Source organism: Cynocephalus volans, chromosome 11 (genome assembly GCF_027409185.1).
Source record: "Cynocephalus volans isolate mCynVol1 chromosome 11, mCynVol1.pri, whole genome shotgun sequence".
NCBI lineage: Eukaryota > Metazoa > Chordata > Mammalia > Dermoptera > Cynocephalidae > Cynocephalus > Cynocephalus volans.
The window spans coordinates 63,937,066-63,951,419 of record NC_084470.1 but is presented as its reverse complement, the minus strand read 5'-3'; the positions used below and the strand labels follow the sequence as shown (position 1 = coordinate 63,951,419).

Below are 14,354 nucleotides of genomic sequence, written 5' to 3'. Positions count from 1 at the left end.
TTTACATAAAAACATAGATGTGTTTCATAGTCATACATATGTAGACATGCACCAGTCAAAAAGCAGCTAGAGAAAGTTGCTTTAATAGTGCCCTCCAGCTTTTTGGAAGATTGGCGTAAATCTCTTCTTCAGGGGAAAAAATCCATTTTTCTGAGAAAGTAAATGTTTATTAAATGCAAATACTGATATTCGTTACCTAGGAAAAACGTCTTGCTGCATGTGGAGTTTCTTGATAAAAAGCTTTCAAGTCCCAGGTTTCTCCAGATAAACCCCTATCGGTGAACTGATGCGTGAATGCACTGAAATTGAATTACTGTACAACAGCAATTACTTTCCACCGTACAGCTATAATGGGAATCAGTTCCGCAATGAACAGCAGGTAGCTATAGGAAGGAGGGAAAAACTTAATATAAAATCTAGTCTCTTTTAGCTTTTCCTACGAAGTAAGGGTATTTATTTTTAAGCAAAACACTCTTTTTGAGGGCCTGATTTATCATTTTATTGATGTAAATCAGAAAACAAGCGAAAACGGTATTAAGTTTATTTACAGGTATGTGCCTTCAAAATTTACTAAATATCTTATCCAAAGTTTGAAAACAACAGACTCTTCACATAGTGAGTTTAGCTACTTGCTTTCTATGACTCTTCCTAGCCCCCATTGATGTTTGTTCTTTTAGGCATTTCTAACTAACTGTTTTGGGGGGAAATAAATATGAACAATGAATAAAATGTTTTGCTTGATATGCTACCAAAACAGATACTATCCTATAGTCCCGCCCTGTCCCGCTCTCTCTCTGAAATGTGTGTAAGTTTGTGGAGTTCTGAAATCTGTATAGCCCAACATTTAAAGTCCCGTGATCAGTGCCTGGTGCTGCAACCAGGAAGCCCTGGGATAGGGGGAAGGTAACAAGCCTGCCCACATCAGCCTCATGAAGGCAGTGTCCACCCCAGAGTTGCCCCACACAACCAGAGGCAAAAACCACTCTAATCAGTGTACCCTTAAGAAACTATTCTGGAGATACTAGTATAAAATTGTAAATTCTCCAAAGCCCTTGTTTTTGTTATTCCCTAGTTTATCTATTTTTTTCAGGCTGTGTTGCTCATTTCAGTTATAGGAACTGTACCAAAAGCACAGGATCATGACTTCCGCTGGCTGTGCTGGAATCTGTCCTGAAAGTGCGTCCTTATAATCAGAGTTGTCCGTGGTTACTCAGATTTACTTCCTACAGATTCTCCAACTGCACATTTGGCTGTGTCTGCTTGGAGTTCCCTGGAGCCTCAGAGGATGCTTCCATTGATTGACAGTTTGTGCTATTCTTAGTGGAGGCCTGGATTTTGAAGACAATAGAAAGGCTGGGGGCTGGGGGTGGGGGGGCTCTCCACAGAACCAAAGCCAGGGACACCCGCTGTCTTCTCTCTCCCCTCAAATCAGGGTACATTCCTCAACATCAGCAACTCAGGAGAAAGGGGAGCTGTGCCAAATTTGCCTTACATCACCACCCCAGATTAGCTCTGACTTGTGGTTCAGACAAGCATTTCCAGGTGTCACTTAGGAATGGCCCGATGGGAGTCCACAGCTGGCAAAGGACAGGTACATATCATTTCCTCCACGTCCAGCACATGCAATATCTCCCTTGAAATGCTAATGCACTAAAGCAAATTGATTCCATTTCTTGTCTACACATAGGGTCTTAAAATTTGATCAATTGCTCAGCAGCATTAATTGAGGGCTTGGTAGCATGAATGCACTTTAACAAAGAAGTTGGGAGGTGGTGCCTTGGGCATAATTGCTGTACACAAAAGTACTGCTGCATCAAACAACCTATAGCTAGCCTCTTAGTAGATTTAGAAAAATTATTTAAACCACCAATGGCATTAAAAAGTTCCAGAAAATATTAGTTAAGAAATGCTACCATAATGATGGCACCATTATGTTAATGGCAATCATTGAAGCTAAGGTTACTTATAATTTTCCAGCTCGAAAAAAAAAAGTTACATGTAGTCCATTACGAACCAGATGACAGAGGTCATGTAATGGGCAGGCCACTTTAGGTTTCACATTTACTTCAGACATCTGACGGGGAGAAAATAGGACTTTCTGTGATAGGATAATTGCATAGTGGAGAGTAATTCAAATAGGGGACGAGTATGATAAAATCACTCTGATTCAGCTAATCACAGGGAAAAGTGATGGAGGAAAATGAGGAAATCAAGCCAGAAGAGACAGAGAAAGAGATCAGCACTGTTTAACAGCCAAGAGCTGACAGGCTGCATGGAAGGACAGGGCTACTGCAACCCTCTGTTATATTTCCCCAGCAATAACTGAACCCGCCTTCGCAGACTAAATGGTTGTTATTGCAGTTTTCTCAATTGCTATTGCCAGTCTCATAAATATTTTATATGCATTACATCAGTGGAAACTTTAATAGTCAGTGTTGTTTGTGAACCAGGTTTTTCTTACATATTTTCTTGAGTCCCCATTGGTGAGTTCCAGGTACTAGGAAGGCACAAGAGGAGACCCCAGGACCTCTGGCCTGACTCAAATTGCTGGGGGTGGGGAGGGAGCTTGGATATGGAAGATTCCTAGGCATGGCACATCATAGTGATAGAGCCAGACTAAAACTTATTCTGTTCTGGGTTATTGGAAGGGGGTCACTGCTCAGTGGGTGGCATGGGAAAGGGACCCACCCGGTTTCACTGTGGTGCATCCTAGCGCAATGCTGCAAATAATGATTCCACTGCCAATCCCCGAGCAAATTTGGACTTGAGGTCTTTGCTCACCAAATGTGCACAAATCCCACAGGCAAACAGCAACCTTCCCTACTGGAGAAGTGAGGTGTCATTATAACATAAAAAGAGTCATATTCACAGCTCCCCTGGCCTTGACATAAACCAACATCTCATTCCAAATGCCACATGGCTCATGGCTATTGCCAATAGAGCCACATGGCTCACAATGGGGACCAAGCCTACCTGAACCGTCTCCTGACCAAACCCCAACTTAACATACAAACCCTCTTCATAGCCTGGGGGTGAGAATACCCACTTAACACTGGGCCAGTTACCCAAGATGTTACTGCATCAAGTGTGCTTACAAAGGACCTGGGCAGCTGTTTTAAAATACATAAAATACACATTTCAAATAATCCTGGCTGCCTTTATTCTATAAACATTCCAGTTCAAACAGAACAATTTCTTTTTTCTTCTCAAAGGAAGCACACCAACCATATCAAATGGTCTTTTCTTTCTTTTTAACCTCACTAATTTAAAGCAAAAAGGTTTCAAAATTAGGCAATACAAAGAATCTTGATCCAGTTCATGTTCCCTCCCGTCATCATCCAGGAGCTTCCCGAAGCTGCAAGGCTCCACACTATTAAGTGCTCACACTTCGAAGGTCCCTCAACCAGCATTAACATCAAACATATACTGAACGTCTACTGTTTACCAGGCACTGAGCTAAGCACTTTACACAGGTACACACAAAGATGCTACAATCCCACCACCTGGGTGCAAAGATGAACTCCATGGAGTTCTGTCCATGTGACCTGGGCAAATGACTTCACCCTGCCAAGACTTAGAGATGTGTGTTTATCTCCAAGACAGTGATAGTAATGGTGTCACACTCCTAGGATTGACGCGAGAATTAAATGAGATGACATACGCCAAGTGTTTAGCACAGGCCCCGGTGCATGGTGAACTCAACAAACATACGCACATATTATTATGTCATTGACTCCTCCTAACACCTCCAAGGAGGTAAATGAGGGGAAAAAAAGAGGTCCACAGGGTTTTCTCAACTTTTCTTGCTGGCCTCCCACCTTGGGGCAGAACTGAGATTTGGAACATTTTCTCTGCTTCTAGAGCCCGTCTCACCCACCATGTGGGTCCAACTAAATCAAAGGGACAAGGGGCAGTTTCTGGCACTGACTGGGCCTCTGTGTCCCAGCAACATGCTGCACAGCCTCCTCCCACCCTAGTACCCCCAAGTTACAGGCACCAGGGCTTCCTTGTCTGTCAATTGCAGAGGCAGAACCTAAGAATACTTATGTCCCTTTCTGCTCTAAAATTCTCTGAGTCACAAAGAAATACAAGTTAAAACAATAATACGTCCCATCTCAGATTGACATTGGTGTTAATAGTATTTATATCATTTTTTCTTTTTTTTTGTTTGCAAAGATTCAGGAAAATGAGCACTCACATACTTTACCACTCCTGCTGGAGGGGCTGTGAATTGGCACATCATTATCTGGACAGAAATGTTTTCATATGTATAAAGAACCTTGAAGGTTGGTTCAGAGCCTCTGAGCTGTCTTCCATGTTCAGGAATTAGTATTAAGGAAATGAACATACATTCCAGGATGCTGAGGGCATGGAGGCAGTGGAGAATGCAAACTGTTGGGTCCATGTGCCTACAACCCACCTCTCACTACCCATGTCACCTCAGAGAAGCTCCTAACTTCTGCCTCTCATTCTCCTCTTTTGGAAGATGGGGATAATAACAGTAATCTCCATCGCAGGGCTGTTGCAAGGATAAGATAAGTGAATACATGGAAAATCTTTAAAGGAACACCAAACAATCTACAGGTCAGTTGATCTGGTACTAACATACGAGAAGATTCATTGTAGCATTATTTACATCAAAACTTACAAACAACTTAAACAATCAAATATACAGGAACAGTTGAATCAATGATGACACACTCATAGACTGAAATGTTACACTGCTATTTAAGAAAATCACAAAATACAGCGATGCAAGAAAATGCTCACACTGGAGTGGTAGAGAGAAGTGAAAAGAAGCTGGATACAAAAAGTGAACACACCATACAATTGCAAATTTGAAAGAAAAGACAAAAACACACACACAAGTACATGCACAGAAATGTAAAGAAAAAGACTGGAAGGAAAGAAACACAAGAACACAAGCCATAGGTGGGGTTCTTAGGTAATTTTTTCCCTCTACTTTATATTTTTCAGTATATTCTAAAAGTTCCACCAGAGAAGTGTTCATTTTATAAACAGAAAATAATTACAGTGGGCTTTTCTTTTAGTTTGCATCTCAGAGTTCTGCTTGTTAGATCTGAACGGTTATCACGCTGCCATGTCTGTGAGGAAGACAACCTGCTTCAAGGTAGTGCCATAAGAACACACCAGAAGCCACCATTCAGCTCCGGGCCTGGCTGTCAGCACACTCTTTTTGTGGCAGATAAAAGGGCGTTTTTTTCTTCTTAGGCACTTCAGAGTTTCCCCAAGAAGTCTCATCTTATTTAAACCAAAGATTATAGTCATAGCAGCAGCTACCTAACATTCACCACGCACTGTTTATGTGCCAGGATCTGTGCTAAGTGGCTCAAAATCATAACTTTGATCTTCACACTCTCTGTGTGAGTTTTTCCCACTTTACCAATAAGGAAAATGAGGCTCATGAAGACTGTTTTACCAAAGGTCAGAGCTTAATAAGTGACAAAGGCAGGCACTAAACCCACGTCAAATTCATGCTCTTACCAACTAAGCTACAATCCCTCCTTCCCTGAATCAAAATAGTACAAAAATGTTTTAGAGACAAGCAAAGATGTGAGATTATCAGATGTCAGGCAGAAATGACTTGTAGAAACTTGGTTTGGCCAATTAAGTATGAGAGAAGCTAAAGTAGGAAGTGGTCTTTTATAACAAAGTGATTCTGGAGATAATTATTAAAACTGAAAGGTAAGCAAACTATACGTTAGAAATAAAGAATAATTGAGATTGTAATTCTTACCCACAATTCTGTGCCAATATGGCATTAGTGCAGGATATTATAACATTCACGTGTCCTAAGTCAAGAATGTAAGATGCCTGTCCAGTTGCCAACAGGAATAAAGTCAGACGTCATCTTGGAAATCCAAAATGATACACATATGCACTGCAGTTCCCTTCATCTGGCTGATATTTTGAAATTTCAGGGAGCTCTTAGTGGTCTAAACAAACATAGTAATTACAGTAATGTTCCAATAGAGGTAAGGAGAACTTACAACTTCATCTAGACATCGTTTACCCCATTGAGATTTTTCAATTCCACATTTTGGCAAGTGTTGCTTAACTTATTTAGAGTTGCTTAGTTGAACAACGATGAGCCTTTAAGGCAATTAGTGAATGAAACACACAGTTGTGGCCCACCCTCTATAGCTGTATAATTAGGGGCAGCTCTGATGAAGGCATAAAATTATAAGAAAACTGGCATCAGAACCCTACATGAAAAGGGCGAACGTGTCCCGAGTTACTGCTTTTCCTGGTTAACCAAATGGAAGAAATAAACGTGTTGATGTAATAGCTGACGCAACTTTTATCTTTGAGAGTAGGGCATCCGTGCCAGCCCCTAAGGCTGCCTGTGTGTCTCCAGGCAGCACAGAGCAGAAACAAGGCACTCACCCGCACTGCCTCAGCCTTCTTGTGAAACATCTCTTCCATGTTCTTTGCCAGCTTCTTCACCAGTTGGAGGCCATCGATCTCTTCTATGGCAACATCTTTCTCATACTCTTTGTATTTCTGTAAGGAGGGAGCAACACATGATTCCATAAAACACCACAACTGTGATGGCAGAGCACATCTATCAACGAGGAACACATTAAAATAAAATTACAATAGGATTGTTTCTGTTGGATTTGGGGATACTGGAATGTATTTCAAAATGATTAAGCAAACTAGGAATAAATGGAAAAATTGATCCTGGTTCTCCTTGGAAACGTAACTATCATCCAGAAACGGAATAAACCTTAAGCCGATCAAACTCTGTCATTTGTCTATTCATAGCAGACTGATTTGTCCCACAGTTTACTCAGATTCTTGTTTAAGACAATTTTTCATTAAAAACCCATCACACACCCTAGTGACTTATCTGTTTAAACCAGAAGTTCTCAGAATGGTCCCAAAACTCCTGGGGGTTCCTGAGATACTTTCAGGGGTCCATGAAGTCCTCCCTTTCCAAAATCATGTCTACGTGAAGCAGGATTTTCCTCACAGATTTCAAGAAATCACAACAGACTGAACACAGAAGCAGATATAAGAATCCACCTGTCTTCTCTGAAGTCAAATATTAGACTTTCAAAATAAAATTTTAAAATGCCACTCTAATTTTTTTGTTTTAATAAGTATAGTTATTTTTCATAAAATATGTAATTTATGCTGACATATAATCATTTTTTTAATCTTTTGAATTAATTACTTTTTTAATTTCTTGAGTTAATTTCTAATATGGCAAATATCAATAGATATAAATAACCCACATACACAAAAGCTCTTAGGGGGTCCTCAATATGTGGTAAGATTGTGAAGTGGTCCGAAGACCAAAAAGTTGGTTTAACTAAAGATTTCATTTTGTTCCAACTGAAAATAAATATTGTTTATTAATAGGAACCTTCCAAATGGAGTCAAAACACTTTTAATGTCAAGATAAACCCATTACATTTATAAAGTTATCAAAAGGCTGGGAAATTAAAAATATTGGGAGCTACATGTTTATTCTTGTTTGCAGGGCAACTCTGAATCAGTTAACCTCTTGCCCTGAGGAAAAACAAGGGCTCCACACCTCACTCTGGCTTTAGAAACCTTGACAGTCATTTTTGAAGTGGAAAACATAATGACTTTTTAATGACAGGATAATTTTTGAGATAAAACTTTATATTTTCTCCTCATTCCTCCCACCCTTTACCTTGAAAAATGCAAATGGAGAGGAGGCTCAGTTTTTCCTTGCCCCAAGGAAAACTGTGTGTGTGTGTAAGTGTGTGTGTCACACAAAAGGCTTCCCTTCCTTAGTCACATCTCCAAGTCCTTTGGCAATAATACTGAGCGTCCTGAAAGACAAGATTAGGGCTTAAAGACAGAAAGAGGGACTGCAAAGCTAGGAATGTATAGAGAGAATTCCTCAGATCCCTAAGACTAAAAGGATATCCTTAGTCTGGAGGTGAGGCTGGGGGCATCTGGCCATGGGTTCTAGGAGCAGCAAGATCCCCCTCTCATTCATACCAGCAGGTAGGACCCTACACATGAAGTTCCCAGAACTCACCACTACACACTGGCAGAGCAGCAAGATGGGATGTGATCCTCAGGCCAGGCACTGGGACCTCTGACCTGAACATCAGACCCAAGGGCTTGGAGTTTCTCAGGATTAAGTTGATCCTAAAGAAAAAAAGTGCTATTTCTAGACCATCTGACTCCGCACCAAGATGGACATCTGCTATATTATTTATTAGATGTTCTGAACTGCTCTGTATAGTCCTGCAATGAACCACGAGTTATAGTTTCATGCTTCTCCTTGCTCCCTGAAAACATCCATAAAAATCTTATGTGTTTGTCTTGAGGGTCTCTTTCACGCATCTCACCCAGAAAACCATTATTCCTTCTTTTAGCCTTCACCTCCTCCTCAGCAAGGCTGGCCCAGTTCCCCAAGACAAGGAGGCTGCACTCTCCACCCCAACCCCCAAAGCACTCTGTGCTCATCTCTCCTGGCAATGTAGATTGTGTGGCCCAAGAGATGAGGACAGGTCCCTGTGGTCACCACCACAGCCCACAGTAAACACTCACAGAACTTCTTTAGATGAAGCTTGTTGCAGAACTTTTGTGATTTTACAATACAAGGACAATGCAAGTAAGCAGCTGCATTTTCCCATGGCTCTAGAAGTGTGCTATGATTTGAATGTGTGCCCCAAAGTTCATGTGTTGGAAACTTAATCCCCAGTGCAACAGGGCTGGGAGGTGGTGCCTAATAAGAGGCTTTTTTGCTCCATGGGCTGATATAGACAGAAGATACCAGCCCCTTGACTTTGGACTTGCCAGCCTCCAGAACTGTAAGAAATAAATTTCTCTTCTTATAAATTACCCAGTCTGTGATATTCTGTTATAACTATACGAAATGGACTAAGACAAAGGGTGACCCACACCCCTCACCCTTTGGGATGTTGACTAGATTCGCTTGGGATTTGGGACCCTGGCCAGCCCAACCCTGGCTCAAGCTAACAGCGTCCTCTGGTGTCTGAAAAAAACTTCAATGGCAATCACTGGAAACTTTCCCTGAGTCCAAATGCAAGCCAATATCTTTGGAGCCAAAAATCCTGGGGGTTCTCTGCTGCCTGCCAGATGTGCTCCAAAAGCCAATGGCAGAGGCCAGCTTATTCCCAAGGCTGACTCACAACCGAAAACACAAAGTTCAAGAAGTGAGTAAAACAAAACTAATGTCATCCTGGTATTTACAGAGTCAGTGAAATAAATCTCTGTCTTAAGTAAATCTGTAACTTAATGTGATATAGAGCTTAAGGTAAAAAAAAATAAAATAGATTTCTCAATTAACCTTTACCTGAATCTTTTGATTTTTATATTTGGCCCTCAAATTCTGGCCATATCTGTTACTTGCATGTGTTTCTCTCCCAACAAACTTCTAAAAGGAAATTCATTTATTTAACTCCGATGTTCCCCCAAGTTTTCAATTAGATCTTCCTGCATCTTATCTTCTTCTGAGTCTCCTCTGTGAAAAGGAGTTGCTGGCTTTATGGAGATTTGTCAGTCTCCTAAGACCACTTGTACCTGTAACATAACTAACTAATCTCAACACAAAGCTCTCTGCCAAGCCCAGGATTCCAGATCTGGGACAAACTCAGCAGTTCACTGGTTCTGTTCTTGCCTGAGTCCTCTCCCTTCATGACATGGGCCAACAGGTCCTCTTTGCAAATGAGCTAAGTGTATCCTACTTTCTCAGCACTCTGGGGAAGTTATGCCATAAGCAAAAAACACTCTGTCTTTTCAAGATGTGTGAATGCCTACTGGATCAGGTCAGAATAACGTAATGCCTTACTCTTGCCAGGAAATGTTTTACTTTGCTGGAATCAAAAGATTTGAAGAACAGAGAGAATAATCCAATGATAGCAGCTCAATTGCAAGCCCTTAGCTGCTTAGAACTGTGGTATATACCAAAACCATTACAAAGGCACTTAAGGTAGGAATCCAAGCAATTTTACCTCCAGCAACTGGACAGATTGAGCCACAATAGTACAACAATCCACACAGCCATCCCACACTGTGTCCAAAAATGTAGGAAACATGTTACAATATATTACAGACAGTAATTACTTTTTGTTTTAAATCACTAATACACTAATACACACACACACACACACACACACACACACACACACACACACCCTACACACACACTGCTAGGAGGATATATGCCAAATATTTACAGCTGGCTGTGCAATTACAAATTATTTTTTTCTTTCTTTCTTCTTTTTGCTGACTTGTATTTTCTAATTTTTACAATAAACTTACTATTTTGGAAATTAGAAAATATAAAAGTTGTGGTTATATTGAGAATAGAATACAGGCACCTGATAAACAAATTCCTTTAGGTGAATGCGGTCCCAATTAGAGTCTATGTAGTTAAGTGACATGCTTTCATTAGCAGAATCTAAGGAAGTCAGTAAAATTAGTCTATGTGTATCACAGGCCCAGCACGATGCCAGAAGCTTTTCACATATTAATTTGTCTAATCCTCTCGCTCCCCTGAGAGGCAGGTTTTATCCCCATGTTGCAGGTAGGGAGCTGAGGCAGAGAGATTCTGTCAGCTGCTGAAAGTCAAATGGTTAGAGAGAGAGTTTTAAACCTAGCATCCGACTTCTAATTGCTCAGTCTTTTGAACTTGGTGGTAGAGGGGTAGAAGACTGACAGTCTTAAATATTTGCAAACTTGTTTCAGAGGGCCCATTTCACTGCTGTAAAAACACCTGTTTCATTGATGTTGTAGCCAACGGTAGCTTAGACTCAGCAAGAGAATCAAATACCAAAAACTGGAGATATCATTAGTTGACAAGATCAGCAGCTATTCCCAGTGAGCAAAAGCCACATGGCCAGGGTACATGTGATGTCACAGAAGTGGACACCATCCCTCCACAGGGCTTCTGAAGCTGTGAACTTGGAGCCTGGCCCGAAAGAAGCTGACATGGCTCTTGACAATAAAAATACCTGGAGGCAGAAGAACAACCCACTCTGAAGGCAGCCCTGGAGCCTCAGCTAGAAATTACAGTGGGGCTCTGGGTGGGTGACAAATCAGCTTTTGTCCTCCAAGGTACCAAGAAAGACCTGGAGGTTAAAGGCCTCAAACTCCTTCTCCTCCTGGGGTTTGCCTCTTCACACAGCTGTGTGAGCAATGGAGCTTTTCATTTCCCACAGCTTCAAGGACTACGCTATAAATTACTTTTGTTTCACGTAAAAGCATTTTTCCTTCGACCGGGAAGAGGAGTTAGGAAAGTATTAGCAGGTCCCTGTAAACACGCACAAGACAAAGAGGAAGACAAAAATGGAAGAGACGGTAGTGCCACCAGATTAAAGATCCAAGTCAGCCAGGCTTTGAATCCTGTCTCTCGCACCCCACAATTGATGTGTTCCACAAACTATCCTCTGTGTCTCTAGCGCGCCAGGCAGGTGCTAGACACCAGCACGCAGTGCCAGGTGAAGCGAAGTCTAAGCAAGCGTGCAGTCTAATGGTCAGGACGCTTGGGTGAGGAAACTGGCAATGAAGACACATCACGGAAAGTGCGCTGCTGGGGCGGCCACAGCAGCAACTCCCACCTCGCAGGACCCTTTAAGGATGGCGAGGCTGGGAAGGTGGAGTGCAACAGGGGAAGCGAACGTCAGGCAGAGGGAGCAGCGGGTGTGAAGTTCCAGAGACAAGAGGCTGCCAGGCTCCAGGAACTGCCTACTGTTCCACTTCACCAGAGCATTGAGGGCCAAAGTAGGGAACTTGGGTAACAGGCAGGGTGAGCAGAGGCCAGGTCATCAAAGCTGGCGTGCTAAGATTAAGAGCCAGGACCTCATCCCGATTTGGGCAGGGAGGAGGGGGAGGTGGAGACAGGCAACAGCCAGAGCCATTGAAGGGTTGAAGGGTAGGAGAGATCAATGATCAGATGTGTGCTTTTGAGAAAACTCAGGCTGCAGAGCGGAGGGAAGGGGAGAGAGGCAAAACGGGATGGAGACAAGGAGTCAGCAGCTGGAGTGGCCAGGACGTGGGACACAGCACAGGGAGAGGCCAGAATAGGCAAAGGGATGGGAGGTGGGGCTCCCTGGAGATAGCCAGAGATCTCATGGTCAGACACAGCAGCAATTTGGACCAGTTGGTTGCGTCACTTTACAAAAGTCCTCAAACCTTCTGGACCTCAGTGTCCTCACTCAGGATGCCAGGGACAATGCCCGTCCTCCAGGGCTGCTCTGCGGTCTCACTGGGAGGACGTCTGTGGAAGCCCCCAGCAGAGTGTCCACTCCTAATGAGCCACCTCAAACCCCAGTGCTCCTTTGTTTTTCCGACTTGGCATTTCTGCTGCAGAGGATTCTAGCAAATGCTGTATTTTCACATGCATGCCTTCCTGACCTGAAGCCCCTAATGGAACAACTTCCGACAGGGGGGATCCTGTGGATGGTCTTTGCTCCCCCTCCCCCAACTTGGCGCGGCAGCCAGATGTGCCTGAGCAAGACAGCTGGTGGCTTCAGCCACAGCAGGGCCTAGAAAGAACACAGCCCTTCACAAGAGCACCTCTTAGCATTCATGACACAGAAGGAGACAAGCCTGAGAAACTTTGTATTCCCTCTGTCACGAGAGGACATCGGAAGCTCCCATTCCTTCTGTTAGCAGAATCAGCATTTGGCAAGAAATCCCGTGATGAGCCAAGAACATTTATCACTTGAGAAGGGAGACACAGAAATGCATTATTTCTACAGCATCTATTTTGCCAGATCATTTCACACAAACACCAGGAAGAGAACAGCACTACTTCACTGTCAGAACACTTAATGCTGTTCGTACATTTGGGTCATTTTTTTTCCTACATGATAACTGCGTATCTAGAAGTTAGTCACCTGGAACTGCCCCCAGAGAGGAAGCTCGAGTCAAGGGGCTTCTGACCAACACAGCTAATTGAGATGAAAGCCAACACAGAAGAGGGGCTCTGGGTGCACTTGGCACCAGGAAAAAATGCCCTCTACAGAGGGTGGGTGCAGAAAGTATCATTAGCCAAAGAGTGGGTACATTTTAACATGGCCTCTTGGATAAATTTTCTCATCAAAAACTGAAATTACATCTCTAGAGTGGGCATAATCCAACCGCTACATGAGGATTTGTCAGAAGGTCCAGAGGAGGAGATGGCACAGCAAGGACCTGCCCGTCCCCAAGTGAGAATCAGGGATTTCGCCTCAAAGCCCATGCTTTGAGAGCAACTGGCCTGCTTCCCTGAAGTCCCCTAACCCAGATCCCAAATAAACTCTGTCACTAAGAAAGAAACCTAGAGACAGCCGAGCCCAGAACCCTTCAAGGTGGTTTGCTATGTACGAGTGGAAGCCACTTCACGTTCCCATCCCAGGGTTTGATTTTTTGTCTTGCTCTCAGACCCTCAGGATCTGAAGATGTGAAGTAGTCACAGTGCGAGAGAGTCATTCGTTACACCAATCATTTAAGTAAGGATTATGCCAACACAAAGAAGGAACTTAAACCAAATTGCTATTTTCCTTCATTCAATAAATATTTACAAATTGTCTATCATGTGCCAGGCAGGGGTGACGGGGGAGGTGGGGGATACATTGGCAAGTGCACATGGTTCCCTCAAGGTATAAGGAGGTTTATTTTTGGTTCATTTTATTTAACAATAAGTAATAAATAAGTTGGAACAGAGCTGCATGAGTCATTTCCATCTATCTTGCACCCTCATATCCCACACAGCTGTTCTGCGTCTGTCTCCTCCCAAGGGCACACCTGTCTGCAGGACAGGTATGTCACTTCTGCCAGGTGTGAGAAGGTGTTCTGGCCAGGTACAGAAAGGACTGGTCATCACAGTCACTAGATGGAAAGAGGGTTGCAGGAAGGGTTGTAAAGTATCGGATTAGCCAAAATCCCTAGAAAATGGGATGACCATACAGCACATACAATTCCTTGCCTCCTGGGAGAGGTGGCCTATGAAGGACTATATTCATGCCATGAGATAGTCATGAGCCATCACGAAGCAGCCGGTAAACAGAGGCAGCACATCTGTGACCACGGCTTAATGGACACGGGGAGCAAAGGAAGGTGGGGGAGGAAAGAGAAGAGGAGGAGTGGAGTCTTTCTGTAGTTTGCACGTAAATTGTAAGCTCATCATGTGTCCCTCAAGTGGAGACAGAGTGATGTACTCCCTGCTCTGTCTCCTTTGTCTTATCCCTGGTGAAAACAGTTGACCACAATGGATTGGGGGGGAAAGAATCTGCATCAATTTTGTTGCAATGCTATTGATTTGGAGCCTGGGAGCAGCATCCTGCTTGGCTTAAAATTACTGGCCAGGGTTCATATCAGAGGAGGATCACCCATGT

General features: G+C 43.1%; 1 protein-coding gene across 2 annotated transcripts in view; it reads right to left on the bottom strand.

Moving 5' to 3' along the window:
• CACNA2D3 (calcium voltage-gated channel auxiliary subunit alpha2delta 3) overlaps positions 1–14,354 on the bottom strand; it is an 828,419-nt gene that overhangs the window by 647,302 nt on the left and 166,763 nt on the right. For both annotated transcript variants that reach the window (XM_063114014.1, XM_063114015.1), the window contains exon 3: positions 6,409–6,525. In XM_063114014.1, the coding sequence (XP_062970084.1) occupies positions 6,409–6,525 (117 nt within the window). The remainder of the gene's footprint in view (positions 1–6,408; positions 6,526–14,354) is intronic.